The sequence below is a fragment of the Sminthopsis crassicaudata genome, chromosome 2 (genome assembly GCF_048593235.1).
Source record: "Sminthopsis crassicaudata isolate SCR6 chromosome 2, ASM4859323v1, whole genome shotgun sequence".
Lineage (NCBI taxonomy): Eukaryota > Metazoa > Chordata > Mammalia > Dasyuromorphia > Dasyuridae > Sminthopsis > Sminthopsis crassicaudata.
This window is the reverse complement of record NC_133618.1, coordinates 652713282-652731285: the sequence shown is the minus strand read 5'-3', so window position 1 is coordinate 652731285 and position 18004 is coordinate 652713282. Positions and strand designations below refer to the sequence as shown.

Genomic DNA, 18004 nt, shown 5'->3' with positions numbered 1-18004 from the left:
TTTCTCTTCTATTTTTTAAAATTTCTTTTAAAATATTATTTTTATATTGAAAAGTTCTCTGGGAGTAAAAAGGGGAGACACACTGAGAAATTCTCATGATGTATAAAAACCATATATCAATAAAATGCAAATTCTTGCTTGATTGAGTCTATGGCAGATTACTGGAAGAAATTGAACAAGAATCCAATCACGTAATAATGGTTTACTTTTACTATATTCCACTGGAGGGAAGGCTCATATGAGTGCATAAAAATGCTCTTCTCACATTTATAGCTACAATTTACTAAAGATCTTCCTCACAGCCATCAAAACATCAGCTCTATGATTCCAAACTTGCCCCAGATCATCCAAGTATACTCTATTGTTGAGTTGGGATGACAACCTACATCTTGTGATATTCTATACAGTGTTCATTCTGCTACATCACAGAGCTGGAAGATTTAGATTTAGATTTAGAGCTGAGAGATAATTTATCAGTTATGTATTCCAACGGCTTCATTGTACAGATAAGGAAAGTAAAGCAGAGCCAGAGAGCTAATTTGTCCAAAGTCTTTCATGTAAGTGGTAAAATCTGGATTTGAACCCAGGACTTTTGATTCCAAATCCTTCAGTCTTTTCCTCTTGCCATCTGACTTCAGTCACAATGAAATGGTCTAGTCAAATGATCCACCACTGGATTACAGGATCATGGATTCAGATTTTAAAAGAACTTGAGACACTATCTACTTCTACCTTACAGAAAGTCAAATAATTTAAGCAACTTGCTTATGGTCATCTTATTTAGTAGAGAGGGGTTTGAACTCACATCTTCAGATTCTAAATCCAGAATTCTATCTTCTACTATTTCTTGCTATCTTGATTCCGTAATTCTTTACACCGAGTGATTTATCCTCTGCTATCAAAATAAAATTTAGGATCTATGAGCATGAGTATATAATTGTCTGTGAGGTCATACATTTTTCAGAGAAGTGTACCAATCAGTTTGAGTCTCCATCTCTGCTCCCATGCCTATTGTGCTTTTGCATAAATACCATGTATAGATGGAAACCATCCTCCCTAAAGGATTCGTCCTAATGATGTGATAATTGTAGACAGCTTAGGTCTTCATTTTCTTCTTAGTATTTTTCATCAAATGAGAGATTACAAGACTCAATATGGACTTGTGATCTAGACCTTCAGAAAGGCTGTTTATACAAGGAAGATGTCAGATTAAAAGATCTCTAACAACCCTTCTAATTTTAGCACCCTCTGACACTGTCTCTTTTCATAGTCTTTGTTCTCAAAGTTTGTTTCTAATCCTGTATTTTGGTGACTGAACCAACCAGTCCTCTTTTAGTCATTTCTTTCTGAATTTTATATTTAAGGTCTGAGAAAAAATGTTCAAGATAGAAATAGTTTTTCCAGTATTAAATCTAGTGGTGTTTTTTTTCAAATTGTTCTAAAGAAATGACAACCAATATTTTATACCTCAAGGAAAGAAAGGGAAGCTGACTGAATTCATTGTCCTAAGAATCAATACCATAAATATCCATGATTAGGTATAAACAGAGACATCCATACTCGGGCTGACACCATAGAGATATTGCATCCCTTGATAGGGATGCCCAGAGAGACAAGTCAGCTCTCATTAGATGAAACTAATGCTTGATGGAGCTCCATAGTCCATTGATAAATGGGGAGATAAAGGGGAAAGAATAATGCTCGTTTCACAAAGATAACCATTAATATTTTCCTTTTCCTTCCTCTTGACTACTCCCCACATATACTTATACAACCTTCTGGCATTGTGACAGTGAGCAGTACCTTCACACTAAAAAACCCAATGTGCTGTTGATAATAAGCTCTCTGAGTCTCAGTTTTCCCATCTGTAGAAGGAAATACTATGTGCATTATCTACCATGGGTGTTTATTGAAAAAATCAAATAAATTATGTCAGTAAAGCATTTTGTAAAGCCTAAAATATTCTATTAACATCAGATCTTACTATTAGCAATCATAAAAAATAACTAACATTTATGTAGTGTTCTAAGATTTGCAAACTACTTTATAAATGTTATCTGTTTATCCTCACAAAAACTCACAAACAGGTGTTATTATTATCTCCATTTTACTGTGGTAGACAAGGATTAAGGGATTTGTCTAGGGTCACCTGACAAGTAAGGGGAAAAGTTGGGATTTGAATCATAGTCATTCTTTACCTCAATTTCAGCACATTTCCTCTAATCCATATTGACTCTTGGTAAAAAAAAAAAAAAACAAAAACAAAAACAAAAACAAAAACAAAAACAAAAACAAAAAAACATTTATGTTATTTTTTGGCCTGTGAACCTAACAGTGCATTCACCCATCCTTCAGACCTCAAGGCATGAACTAAAATGCATAGACATTTTTTTTAAGTTACAAAAGATGTTCTTGCTTAAAAATATTAGTTACATGGCATTTTTAAAGATAGCTATCTACTAGCTGGATGGATCTTAATTCCTTTTACCAATGTATCAATTTTGTAAAAAATTAGCCAGTTTCTTAAGATATATCATGGAACAAGCAGAGTAAAGGTGAGGGGTTCTATTGATGGAAAAATCCTCAATACCCGACTTTTGTTCAATCAATAAAACTATACAACACCATTATAACATTTTATTGTACCTAGTTTATTTACAGCAATTCTATATAAAACTTATCTATCTTGAACCATATGTTAATGAAAATACCAGAAAGATGTCTTATGACACTGCACTATCTATAATGTCCCTTTCCCAAGTGGCACTGCAGGACATTTGTATTGTGGGATGCCTTTGAAAGTACAAGAGACATTTTAAGTGTACCTGAGCCATATGGTACCACATATACATGGTATCAGAACTGTCCTGTCAAAGAAAATCAGCTGGGAAGAGATAACAGCTAGATTTCACCAACAGCCTAAGGAACTCCCATTTTCAAGTCTCCCCTTCTCCCAGATTCCAGTCTCTAGTTACTGCCATCATTTTAAGGATTCCCTTGGTTGAAATCAGGAGTACCCCTTTAGGGCTCTGGTTAGTATCTTCTTTCTTTTTCCTAGAAGATTTTTCTTTTCTTTTCTTTTTATTACAAGAGCTTTTTACCCTCTGGACCTAACTCCCTGTTTACTTCTATCTTCATTCTATGTTGCTTCACTCCAATGCTCTCCAGTCTGCTCATCTCTTCCCTCAGATGGTTGGGCCCAAGCTTATTAGCTTTCTTACATCCCCTTTAGCAAATCATTCATCATCTCCCTCCCCCATTCCTCGGCAGAGCTTGACTTCACTTCTGAATTCCATGCTGCAAGGCATGGTCTAGACAGGGAGACAGAACTGCACTAGGAGACCAAACTTCATTCAGACAGACAAGACATGGATAGAAGGGCTGGGGAGGGCCGTATATACACAGGTTTCAATTTCCACTCCTAGAAAATGGTAACTTGCAATAAATACATCAATCTTATTTTTTTCTGTATATAAATCAAATTTGACAATAAGTTGGCTTCCCACTTTTGGCTGTGTATCTTTTGGCCTGGAAGGAGGTATGGTGGAGTGTAAGGAGGGAGAACCTTATTTTATTGAGTTTTCCCATGAAGTGAAAGGAAAGAAGAAAAAGGGATAGAAGGAGAAAAAAAACAGGGGGTATATGGCAAAAGATTTTTTAAAAAGATGAAACTTACGAGAGTTTAAAAACAAAACATCTGGGTTCCTAATTTGATCAATAAAAATTATATTGTATTTCATTTTCATTGTTTAAATTACCCTCATCAAAAGGTACAATATGAAAAAGATGTTGCTAGCTAAAGGGAACAGGTAAAGAGAACTCAGAACAATTTATTCTTAATCACATTTCAATCATATACTCTGTCTCTCTGTTTCTCTTGTCTGTTTCTCTTTCTCTCTCTGTATCTCTCTTTCTGTGTCTTGCTGTGTTTGTCTCTTTGTCTTTGTCTCTGTTTCTCTCGGTGTGTCTCTTTCTCTCATGTGTCTCTGTTTTGTTTTTTTTTTCCTCTGTGTCTGTCTGTCTCTTTGTCGCTATCTCTTTCCCTCTGTGTCTCTCTCGGTCTCTCTGATGTTCTCTCTCTCCCTCTCTTCATTTTTGTCTTTCTGTCTCTTCCTCTCTGTCTCTATTCTTTCCCTCTCCATTTCCCTCTTTTCCCCCTCTCATATTAAAGCACACTCAATTAAAAATGGGACTTTGGGACTTCCTTCTGCTTTCCACAGCATTTAGAAATCATTAAATGAATAGACAAAATCATAAATTTAGAGCTAAAAACAACTAGAAGTCATCAAGTTCAGCAAAGTAGTGCAATAGATAGAATGAGAGATTTAGAATTGAAAGACTGGAGTTCAAATTCTGCTGTAGACACTCATTGATCATGTAATTAATCATGGCTAAGTCATTTAACTTGTTAATCAGTTTCCTTATTTGTAAAATGGGAATAATAATGTCTTATAGAGATGTTAAAGTGATTTGCAAACTTTAGAGAGCTAGAGTGCTAGGTAAAAGTCAAAACCTCTCATTTTACTTATGAGAAAACCAGAGACCAGGAGATATTAAATGAATTGGCCAAAGGTACATAAGTAGGAAATGGCAACACCAAGATCTTAACTGAGATACTTGGATTCTGAATTTAGCACCTTTTTTTTTTTTAAAGCTCTATGATTCTTTTAATAGGAAATGATGTGTGTGTATATGTGTGTGTGTTTGTATGTGTGTGTTGTTTCTGTTTTAATTCATGACCACCATGGGAAATAGGATCTATATTTTGAAAATATTTACTACAATTGCAATGGATAATAGGACTACAGATTTAGACCTAAAAGAGACCCAGAATCATTTAGTTCGACCAGCTTATTGTTTAATAAGGAAGCTTAAAATCAGTGAGGGTATGAAAGGTGGTATTTGAACTCAGATTGTTTTACTGTAAATCTAGTGTTCTTTCTCTTTCCTACACAAATATTACTTTTTGTTGTTGCTGTTGTTGGTGTTGAGTCATTTTTAAGTTATGTCTGACTCTTTGTGACCCCAATTAGAATTTTCTTAGCAAAGATCCTGGACTGATTTGCCATTTTCTTCTCCATCTCATTTTACATATGAGGAAAAGAATTAAGTGACTTTCTTAGGGTTACACAATAAGTATCTGAATCTAGATTTGAACTGAATAAGAGGACTTTTTCCTGATTCCATCCCTGATACTTGATCCACTGCATTGCCATCTAGCTTCCCATCACAATTTTCAATAGCATGTTAAATCTTTCAAAGAATCATCACTCTAGAGCTGGAAAAAATCTTAAAGGTCATTTTATCTCATTATTTTATTTTACAGATGAGAAAAGTCTAAATCATAAATGTGGCAAACAACAGAGGCAGTATCAGAATTTAGGTCCTTTTACTCTAAAATCATTAATGGGGCCATTGTACCCATATTATTTTAATTCTTGGACCAATCCTGAGTGACATGTACTGCTGATATTATCTCCAGTTTATAGATGAGGAAACTGAGTTTCAGAGAAGTTCATTGATGTTGCATAGCCAGAAAATGAAATAGCATCCAACCCATGTCATTGCTAAACCAAAAATTTTCCCATTTGACAATATTGTCTCTTCAAAGGACCAGGCTCTCTGAAAGGCACCATTCTGATTTTAGAACAGATGCTGTCTCAGAAAGACAGCCTACACTCTGATCCCACTGGATGACAACTGGGATGGGCAAAAGAACATTTTCCCCCTAGGATTTTTGGATGTCATTAAGACATGCAGTTTTTGTTTCTCTTCCCTGAATGGGTATTGGGTTCTGGTACAAGTTATGCAACCTTCCTACAGGGCCATCCTTTTTGTTCTTCGGTCCAGTGCCAAGAGCAAAATAAAAGAATCCATATGTGATTATAGCTATAAAACCAAAAGGAAAATATTAGATGAAAATATAACATTTTGGGGTTTCGAAGTTTGTTTTACCTTTAATGCTAGGCAGACAGTTTACACAAATCATTTTACTGCAAAGTAAGGTATAATGAGTTAAATGTGTTCCATGTCACCATCAATCATGTACATTTGTCTTTGATGGACCAAACATTTCAGACACATTAAACGAGTTTCTAATCATGTTAGGGAGAGAGGTGTATGGGTAGGGAGAGAGAAGGGAGGGGTGGGGAGAGATGGGGGAAAGTTTTCCCTTTTTTTCCCGTTTCATACAGAAGTTCCATTAACATTTTCTGGCAATCTTCTCACATTCTGTGTGGACTTCTAGCTAATAATGTTTGCCTGGAGAATTTGTAAAGGTCTGAGAACTCCTTAATTCAATGTTCTAGAAATTATGAGAACTGTGGGGGAAAGGAATTTCTGTTCCTATTTTATGATTGTCTTCTCCCTCTATTTGAAATGCTGCCATTGCCATGGCATAAGACTAATAGATGGGTTCTTTGTTGACAGGGGACAAAAGAGACATCTTACTTCAAACTTTCTAGGGTCTAACAGAACAGAAGGTAACGTCTCAGATTTGTGTAACTCTAAATGGAATGTTGGATTTCAGCAAATTCACTGCTATTCCTGAGGGGTTTTTTGTTGTAAATTTAACTACAATATTAACCAGATTCTCTGGCAGGAAAAAAAATTAGTTTCTAACCAAGTCAAACTGGCTGCAATATAAGCATGCTCAAGGATCACCAAGTTTTGCATTTTGATTTTCTACACTAATCCAAACCATCGTCATGTGCCAATGAGCATCAGCTACAAAAGCAGGAATCAGCTCCTTTTCCTCCTTGTACTTTTTCAATTTTGCTGACTTTTGCTCTCTGTATTCGAGAACATGTCTCAAAGAAGCAATCTTTGACCTCTAAATGATCAAAATTAAGATCTAAATTCTGTAAATATTAAAGGGGAATCCAAACACACATGTGCACATGTTGGTTCTATCACAACCTTACATGTCTGTCATTTAGACTCTTTGCCCTTCAAACCACATTCATATTGTTTGGGGTTTTCACATGCTGGGATATGAGAAAAAGATCAAGTAAAGATTTGGGCAAAGAGGAAAGGACATAGCAGGGCTATCCCTTGAAGTAAGCCAAGAAGTAATATGTGGTAATTTTAATCAGAAGACCCTTCATTCAAATTTCTGGCTCCTAAGGCCATTATTTATTTTCTAATCTGATTTTTATAGGCATTTTGATCTTAGACACCATGAATGATTCCTACATATATTAAAAAAATCCCAAATTACAAATAACTTCAGAGGCCATTCATCCCAAATCATTTTCAACCAAGAATTTTTTGACCAAATATTATTCCAATCTTTGCTTGAAAGTATCAATCTAGTGAAAAGAAACCCACTAGCTCATACCACTTTGGAAGAGCTCTAACTACTGGGAAGTTGTTTTTGTGTTTCTGTATTGTTTTCACTCATTTCTCTTGGTTCATATGGTTTGGAAGGGACCTTAGAGAACATTGAAAGAATGTGAGGGGTTGGAGGAGGAGTTCCTTTGTTTTATAGAGGAAAAATTGAGGCTCAAAGAATACATGCTTTTTTCAACATCAATAATTACCTAGGAGCAAAGCTCACATTTGAACTCATATCATGACTCCTGGCACTCTTTATTTAGTTCAGCTATTTAGAACCAAACCAAACAAATATAAAGCCTTTCTCAAGACAGAATTGCAAGTATTTGAAAACAACTATTTTATCCTCATGTCTTCACTACCATTTACGTTCTCCCCTTCCATATATTATCTTTTCTAATCCAAGATAATAGCCCTAGTTTCTTCAATGCATATTGTATGAAATGTCCTTGAGGTATCTCAGCATTTTGCTCCTCCTTCTTTGGTCACACTCTAACTTATTCCTATAATTTGATGCCCAGAATTGAAAATAACATTCCTTATAGGACCTAACCACAAATATAGCAATTTAGGTACAAACCAGAAATTAGGTAGGCCAAAATGATTCCTTCCTGGATCTTTTCAAAACACAGTAGCAGGATTAAAAAGGAAATCATTTGCCTGTTTAATGAGTCTATCTCAACCAAAATTAAATCTAAGTATCTATGTCTCTGGTTTCTTTAGAATTCCCTCTCTCAGGAAAAGGAATTGAAGCAGGAAATAACTGTGGATGGCAATGGTGATCTCAATACAATTAATAAAAAATCCTTATGAGAAAGAGAAAAATCAGAGATATATATCACATAATGATTGCATTCTAAAAAAAATGGAACTGTGACAAGCATATATATACTCACACACACAGGAAGCTTTTATGAATCTCTCTTAATTCTAGTGTCCTATTTCTGTTGACTGATTCATTCTTTCTATACTTTATTTATACATAGATGTTTACATGTTTTCTCTCTCATTCAATGATGAACTTCTTGAGGGCAGACATTATCTTTTACTTTTCTTTGTATCCCCAACACTTAGCATGGTGTCTGGACTATAATAGTTGCTTAATAAATGTTTCTTGACTATTTATTATGCCTTATTCTCTTGCCTTCCCTAGAAGCTATGTGTTTGCATAGGCCTGTATTCTTCATTATCACCCCTTGCAATGCTTTCTTTTCCTAACCTCCAGGTTTAGGTACAATCTCATGTCCTTTAGGAAACTTGTCCCCATTCTTCCAATTCTAAATCTTGTGATCCTCTGACATAGAAAGTAAGCTAAGAGGGTCTTGACCAATATCATATTTGATAGATTCTAAAGGCAACTTTCAGAGCAAGGGTGTGAAAATGCCAATATACATCAAAGAAATAAAAGGGAAAATGTTTAAAATCTGAATTTTCTTTTAATGTTAGTTATAGGCTTATACAATTAGAACTAGAAGAGACCTTACAAGCCCATCTTATCCAAACCCTTCATTTTACAAATAAGGAAAGGTCAAAAGAGTCTTGCCCAAACTATTGTCTTTCTACCCAGGTTACTTTTACCTTCTGAATCCAATTCTTCCTATGCAACAAGAAATTCGGTTCTGCACACATATATTGTATCTAGGATATACTGTAACATATTTAACATGTATGGGATTGCCTGCCATCTAGGGGAGGCCTGTCCCCATTTTAGAGGGACAGAGGGGAAAATTTGGAAAAGAAGTGAGTACAAGGGATAATGTTGTAAAAAAATTGCCCATATATATACACTGTCAAAAAGAGAGTCTTGCCCAAGTTTATAGAAAGAATAAAGGAGCAGGGGGGGATTTAAACCTAGATCCTCTCACTCTGAATTTCAAAAGATATTTTGACTTTGTTCAGTATAGTTAATCACATGTTCTCTCCTCTAATTAGATTGTAAGTTTCTTGAGAGAAGGGACTTTATTTCTTCTACACTTAGCACTTCCTACTCTAAGTACTTCATAATTGCTTTTTGAGCTGACTTGAATTTTCCATTAAATTATACCACCTCAGTCCCTGATATTTCTTTCATCCATATTAGATATTATTGAGAACATTTGTGACTTAGAGGGAGAATATCATAGGTGAATAAAGAGTCTACTTCAAAACCAGGAAGAGTTAGATTCAAGTCTCATTTCTGGTATGTATTACCTGGGCATGTCACGGAATCTTTCATTGCTCTTGGTAATTCTAAAAGACTAAATTTGGAAGAAGGTGACTATTAGCATTGGCAAAGTGGATTTCCCCATCTGGTAATTCTCTCTACACATGGAATGAGAGACAGCCGGCTCTCTCAAAATATACATTAGTACCTCCAGAGGTATTAAAAGAATGTGGCTTCCAATATTTGGGGCAGATTCTCCATGAAAAAAAATATGAGAAAAAATAAACAAATATCAGGGATGAGAAGGTAAGATCATGGAATCCTCCAGCTCTTTCATTCAGTTGAGGAAACTGAAGTACATGGAGGTAAATTAAGTTTCCAAAAGTTGCACAGGCAGCAAGCATCAAAGATGGAAGGAGAAAGCTTGCAACTTGTACCTAACCATAAAGTATTCACATGGTATAAAACCATGATTCTATCAAAAGTCCATAAAATTTTTAGATTCCTTTTTAGAAGGAGGCATCCAAGGATCTGTCTAAATGTAATGAAAATAATTGTGATGAAGGCAAAATAATTGATATGAAAAACCCCATACATGAAGAATCTGGATTTGAGAAAGAAATTACTCTGTGACGTATCCTATGATTTAAGTTAATGTTGTTGTTGATTAGTTCTGTTGGACTCTCTGGTGTTTTCTTAACAAAGAAAGTACAGTTTGCCATTTCTTCCTTCAGGTCATTCTATATGTAGTCAATAAGGTTAAGTGATTTGCCTAAAATCATATGGCTAGGAAGTGGCTGAGGCCAGATTTGAACTCAGGAAGAAGTCTTCTTAAATCCAGCCTGAATATTCTATCCATTGTGCCACCTGGCTGTCCTTCTAAGATATTATGAGATCCCACCCACCCGCATCAGTTATTCTTAAAAAGTAATCTTGAATGAGAAGATTGGATGTAAGAGTCAGGTCTTTTAAGATAGGAGTTCTATAAGTATGTTGAGAAATCAGTGTCACTTATTTTATTGCTTTTTTTTATACACATGACTTGAGTTACTATGTGGGCACAATAAAGTTAAAACATAAGACATATAACTTATTCCATCCTTCACTAGGTCCCATATTATATCAACTTCATAAACTGGAAATTCTCCAAAGTAAATGTGGCTTCTGGTTGAAGATAGCTACTTGACTAGGATTTGGTTAAGCCAAAAGTAATCCCTGGACATAGTTTTAATCTCTTAGTGACAATTCTTTCTAATATGGGAATGAGTGGAGAGAAGGTATAGATATTGATTGTTCTTAACACTGATAAACTCCCAAATAAATTAGTCTATTCGATCTCATTTATGCGCACAGGCTGCTGCCATGTTAGTTTTACTAATCCCTCTTTGTCTGGATGTATTTACTATCCCAGTTTCCTGTGATCAAACCTCATGAATCCAACAAACAAACAAACAAAAAAACTTGAGGACAAGGTCAGTCTGAATTCCAGAATTTGCTTCCAGAAATTTTATCAATTAATTTCAAGCATTAGACCTAGTCTGATAAAGGGTTGCTTGGTAGAAATTCTTAAACCTTAAATTCATAATGATGAAGTTCATTAGTGATTAATATGTCAATCACGATGGATGCTGCTAACATGTTTGAAGAAGCTTGGAAACTGTTTGCCTTCTTAAATAAAAGTTTTTTTAAACATGAATAATTGGCTTAGCATAGATTTTGCTCAAAGATAGCATAAAACAAGGGCAGTCCTGTTCATTTCTTAACCTTTCTAAGCATAATATCAATTGTTCTTCTAGATAAAAGAATATGTTTTTAGATTTAATGCTACTTGGTTTAGAAAATTTAAGAATTTAAATTCACAGGGTAATTCTGGAGGGGATGTTGTGTACAGCCCTACTATCTGTAAATTTCAGGGAACATTTATTAATCACCTACTGTGTGAGATCTGAGAGATACCAAAACTAGCACACAGTCCTTATCCTCAATAGGTTTGTAACCTAAAAGAAGGAAGAAAAGGAGACAATACAGAGCAGTATAACTCAGGTTAGAATATAATAATCATCTAGGCACCTCATTATTCTTTGCCTAGTCTTCCAGTTTTCAGCCCAGTATTATCTCATCTGTAAAAAAAAGTAAGCTATTTATTTTGTTGGCCAGTGACAAAAGCTATTAGCACCAAACGATTTTAACCTCCACCACTGGCTTTTTTGGTGTGCCATAAATTTCTATTCTGCTTATAGTTCAGTTGCAAACTGTAGCCTAGACCATAGATATCTGGTACAGGGCCAAATCACAGATCATTGGACTTAGACTATGAAGAAATGTGAGTCTAAACCTTTATTGTGATTTTTGCACAACTTCTAAGTTTCAGCATTTTCATTTATAACATTATTTGTATAACCAATAATAAAAGTTAAAATTTTAAAATTTAAAAAATTTAAATTTAAACTTAAATTTAAAATTTAACAAATTTTAATAATTTTAATTATTTAAATTTAATAAATTTAAAATTTAATTTAATTTAAATAAAATTAAATCTTCCTAAATCCTCTCTCTTTATTCTAGGATAGACATATCTTTTCTTCTTGTCTAACACCTCCTTTGCCTAACTTTTCTACTCTGGATTCTTCTATTACTCATGTCTACACAATTGGAATATTATCCAGTAAAAGAGGATGACTTCCAGCTTATTGTATCAATGCCAGAGGTATTTAAAAAAAAAAAAAAAAAAACTAGATATACTTCAAAAGAAATCCTCTCCCACTCCCTACAAAACATGTGACCTTTATTTGAGATGACAAATCGCCCTGATGTGGAAATGACAAAGGACCTAACTATTCTACTCATCAATTAAGAGTAATGAGTAGAACCCAACTCTTTCATGTCCAAGGGCATCCCTTCCCAGGACCTTCACTGACACTCCTTTCACCTGCCTTAAAGACTATCTGATGGGGACAGCAGGATGGAGCAGTGGATAGAGCACCAGCCCTGAAGTCAAAAGAATCTGAGTTCAAATCTGACCTCAGGCACTTAATACTTCCTAGCTATGTGACCCTGGACAAGTCACTTAACTCCAATTGCCTCAGGGAAAAAAAAAAGACTATCTGATGCAAGGTTCTGGTAGCCTCTCTAGTATATCTTTGATGGTTCCATCCATGGGCCTCTAAAGAGAGCCCTTTTGATTTTTCTTTTGTGAGTGAAAATGTCTTTTTACAAAAGTCTCTTTCCCTAAGTGATAATAGGCAGTCTTAGTATTTTGGAAAAAAAAGGTTCCTTTTAGTCTCCAAATTGCCCAAATGGACTGGTTCACCACATAAGATATTTACAAGGAAAGCACAGTGTAAGCCTTAAAAAGCACTAGAATATCTACTATTACTACTCTTCATTTGGTATGAAGCCAAACTCAAAGACAGGAGAACCTAAATTAAGGAGTTTGGGGTTCTTGCATAGGTTTAACTATAATGACTATCTAGTCTAGGAGCACCGCAAAGCCTCCTCCAGGGTCAGGGGCCCTTTGAGCTCTTCCTTATGCTCCTTTCCAGCATGGCTGCCATTTCTTTCATCATCCCAGTTAGAAAGGGACAAGAGTAGGGGGATTGAGTGAGAGGGGGGTTAAAGAGGCTTCCCAGCCAGACCCGTAGGGTGATGAGCAGTGGCTGGGACAGATTGAATTTCAGACTTTGAAAGGGCAATGTTGCCAAGAAAGCTGCGCATCTCCTCACTCTCCACTCAAACAACCATGACATGTAAGCCCTGCTGGCCCCCTTGATTGTGGAGAAATAAATAAATGAATTATGTTGTTGGGGTTTGGGCTTCAGCACAAACACATGGTCTGTATTTATTCGCACAGTGAGAGGTCCACCAGCCACTTGATGTAAAAGACCAAAATGATAATTCTTTTCTTTAGGCACTTTGGTGCCATATGGAATGTATATAAATCATATTTTTGTTTTAACAGCAGGGGCTTTGTTGATAGATAAACATGTGGTTTATCTAAAAAAGAGAGAGAGAGAGAGGATTGTGCTTTGAACAATCATTTAATGGCCATGGATGTGCCAAATAAAAATAAAAACATAATTTTGAAAGAAGCTGGCCTTGTGCCCAAATCTTTGAGCAAGAATTCCTCCCCAACCAAAGTGGGTAATGTGCGTCTATCTGTTTTGAGTTTAAGCTGTGCTCTCTACTCAACCCCACGACAAATTGAATCGTGGACTAATGCTCACTAATAAGACAAGACATTACCTTTATGAATGACCTCATGGAGAAGAGATTGGCGAGCATTGTGGAGAGGCCTTGAGCCAGGCAGCTCTGGGCTATGAATCCTAGCTTCAGTTCAGCAAGGCAGATTGCGTCATCTCCTTCTTTCCAATTCCAGCTCGGGATGTTTAGCAGATGGGCCTGAGGGAATAAATACAGGTACAGGAGACTACTTTAGAGAAAGAAAGAGAGAAATTATTTTTCTCCATTAAAAAAAGATCCTTGCATGAACAGGGCATTGATCAAGTAACAGGAGTTATATTCATCACCTTCTTGTGATCATCTGGTTCTGACAACTGGTATTTTCATTCAATTCAACTGTAGACCAGATCTCCTTATTTTCCTGGGACTTTTCTGCCCTCTTCTCATCATTTCCCCTTTGTTTTAGGACTTAGCCCATTCCTTAAGCCTTGCTTCCTTCCTTTAGCCAAAGTGTATACAGAGGGAATTTTCTCCTGTGTCAGACAAAATTAAGTCATTCCAGCTAAGTGAGCTCCTCGACTAAAATGAAGCTCCTTGTAGTCAGACCTTATTCCAAAACAGTCAGATCATTGTTTTGGGCAAAACCGATGTGTTTAGATATCTGTTGATGAATTGATGCTCCTTGGCCAAAGCCTAATCACTATTTTTTGTCAATGATATGGATGAAAATGAGGAAACGTGAGTGTGACATGGATAAAAGTGAAGGAAGACTGGGGGAGAAGCTTGTGTAATCTCAGGCTGACTAAATTTAAATCTAATATCCAAATGAAAGGGAGCAAAGATCCCACTGTAGGCTATACTAGTCAGACAGTACATCTGGAAATAGTATACCTAGTTCTGGCTCCCACACCTTAAAAATAAATGAATAAACTAAAAATTATATAGAGGAAAAAACCAAAGTGGTAAGTAGTCTAGACACCATATCAGAGCACAGAAGAGTCCTGGGAATTAAGGGTGTTTAGCCTGGCAAAAACAAGACTGAGGAAAGACAAGATAGTCATATTAAAATATGGGCTGTCATGTGGAAGATGGATTGCACATAACGAATTATTCCTGATGGCAGCAGACCAACACATGGACTTTACAAGAAGAGGGATTTTGGATAATATAAAAATATTCTTACAATTAAAGCTAACAACAAATGGACTTCCATGTAAAGTCATGAACTCCCAGTCAATGGAAGCAAACAAGAGGATAAGAAGAGGCATTCATTAGGAAGACTTTAGATTAAATTGTAAGATATTTTTAAAAACTCTGGAATTCACTGATTATTTTCTACCTCTTTATGGTAGATTGTGCTTTATTCACTTTTGATAATATGTTCAAAAGGTTTACTTGAAGGAAAGAAAGCTCTCCATGGCAGAATATGGAAAGGCACCTATCTGGTTCTTTTCAGAATTACTGCTCTATAGGGGTTGTCTCTCTATTTGTCTGAGTACTGATCCAACTCTGGCTGCTTCTAGGAAGGATACTTCTTCCAAGGGCCTGACAGAGACAGATTCAAAATTACTAATATTTAAAATCATAGCATAAATCTGAGCTAGGATCAATGCTTAATATTCTAAGATTGATCATCCCCTCCTTCCCTCCAATTCTAGTAAGCCGTCTTTTCTCCCTCTTCAATGCCCTGCCAGTCTCTGCTTTGGGAGCATCAATCTTTGCTTCATTTTCAAAGATGTCTTTGAACAAAAGCAGCTAGGCTTTGAAATAAAATTCTAGATTTTGAGTCCTGATTTGAGCACTTCCTAAATGAGTGAATATGGACAAATGATTTTAGCTCTCTAGGAGTTACTGTTTTCATACGTAAATTGAGGAGTTTCAATTGAACAAACCAATTAATTAATAATTATTAAGTGTCCATACTGTACCAGGCTAGGTACTAAAAATTTAGAGACAAAAATATAAAATGTTTCCTACACTCAAAAAGCTTATATCCTATTTGATATTTTCTAAAATTTCTTCTGGCACTGATCTTTTCTGATTCATTGTAATAGAATAAACCAATTGATTGAGAAGATATGAATTTGAACTTAAATGCCCTAAGAATGAAGGTGAAACATGGAATCATAGGTTTAGTCTTGGAAGGACCTCAGAGATGCTCTACAGCAGTCCCCAGTGACTTAAGAAATCATACCACTGGAGTTTCAGAGACTAATACTCCTACTATGGAGCCAAGTGAATTGTGGGGTCATTACTGTAGATGCATCAGGTATGAGAACCATGTCTTCTTGAGTTTCAAATGGGGTGGGGTATTCCATTTAGAGGATCCCTCCAAGTTCTATGACCTTGTCAAAATAGAGTTTTCAGTTTTCTTTCTCATAAACCAAGTCTCTGACTCCTAGCTTCTTACTTTTCCATCTGGTTTGAATTCTTTGTTTAGACATATTTTACATGTCATTACATGTGAAATTCAAGTTAGTTCCATTACTTGGGGTTTCCTTTGCCCCTTCTGTTGGCCAGCACACTTTCCCCAATCACTAAGTGAGGGGGGAGGGTGGGAAAGAAAAACTATGCTAATGAAACAAAAAGATGATGATCCGTCATGGGGATTCTCATTATGAGTTTCTACCTCTTTTTGGCATTTTCATTGGAAAGAAATCTTGGTTTGGTAGAAAATACCCAAAGAGAAACACAGGAGCCTGGAGACAAATCTCTTAATTTAGAAAATAGATCTATGCCCCACAGGCAAGATCAGAAGCTTCCTTCTCGGCACAATTTTCGTGGCTCTTTCTTCCATTGAAGGAGATGGGGAAAGCATTAAACTGAGAGTGGATGCTTGATTTATCTCTCATTTGTCATATTGGGCAATTTGGTACAATGTCAGGGTCACACTAGTTTCAGAGAATTGTTTTTGAGCCCAGATTCTAATCCTTTAATCACTTGCTAAGTGACTCTGGTAAAGTCACTTAATGCTGAGCTTCAATCTTTATTTGTGACCTGGGGATAATATCTCATGATTTATTTTATAAGGCAGGAAAGTATCTTACAAACATTAGAAAGCTCCACAAAAATTATTATTAACAATAATTAAATGCTCTAGCTTGGCCACAAAGAGGTCCTAACTTTTACTGGAGAGGTAGGGATTAAGGGTATAGAACTTTGTGCATACCATCCAACTTGGTTGATATGTTAATTTTGAAGACTTTTTTATTCTTCATTATAAGGGATGGCTCTTTAGTTAGGGGAGAGAAAAGGGATGCACTTGAAAGTGAAGGAGAATTTAAAGCAAAATATTTTAATTAAAATTTATCTTTAAAATAGTAATATCTTTGGTTGTTCAATTGTTTCAGTTGAGTCTGATTTTTCATGATACCATTGGTGTTTTCTTGGCAATGGATACTAAAGTGATTTACCATTTCCTTCTCATTTCCAGCTCATTATACAAGTGAAGAAACTGAGGCAAACAGGGTTAAGTGACTTATACAGGATCACATAGCTGGGAAATATCTGAGACCAGAATTGAATTCATCCTGTTGGATCTTTCCAACTCCAAGCCTGGCACTCCATACACTGTGTCATCTAGTTGCCCTATAATATCTTAGTACAGCAGAAAGACCTCTGGTTCCAGAGTCAGAGAATCAATATTCAAATCTCATTTCTGAAGTTTACTATCTATGTGGTCTTGGATAAGTCATTTAATTTTTCTAGGACTCAATTTCCTCAAATGTAAAGAGAAAGGGTTGTGCTAGACAGACTCTGAAATCCCCTCTCGAGATCTATGATCTCCATTTTCTCATAGGAAAAACTAAAATAATAACAACAGCCCTTCCTACTTTGTAGACAAAATTAAGTAGAATAATGCTTTATTAAGCAGTTTTTATTTTATTATTTTATTAAATAGCCATATCAGAACACTTTGAAAAGTTTAAAATAACAATTATTATTAGGAGGAATAGAAGAGTTCAAGCTATACCCAAATAGTGCCAATGGCCATTCTCACCATTCCCATTCCTGCATCCTTACCACTTTCATCAAAGACCAACTCACATTAAGTATCTTTCTTTGAGGAGCTGAAATCTCCCTATACTGTAAGCCAATGGCACCTAATGGAATCATTCTTTTCCTTCAAACAAGAAATATGATGCCTTAGATGCTTGTCAGTCTGACGAACAGTATCACTTCTGAGGAGCATCAATTCCTTCTGCTCTGCTGACTCCTAGGGTCTATTGCTAAGCTGATGGGTCCATGAGTTACAATGTTTGAGGGATCAGGACTGCTAGTCCCACTGGAACCTAGAATTTACTTAAAAATCCATTCCCCAAGTTTCTGTAACTGAAATAGCACTAT

At 35.8% G+C, this 18004-nt stretch overlaps 1 protein-coding gene across 1 annotated transcript in view; it reads right to left on the bottom strand.

Moving 5' to 3' along the window:
- Window positions 1-18004, bottom strand: part of KCNMA1 (potassium calcium-activated channel subfamily M alpha 1) — an 893014-nt gene that overhangs the window by 204310 nt on the left and 670700 nt on the right. The window contains 1 exon segment of the mRNA XM_074296747.1: window positions 13721-13876. Coding sequence (XP_074152848.1) covers window positions 13721-13876 — 156 coding nt within the window.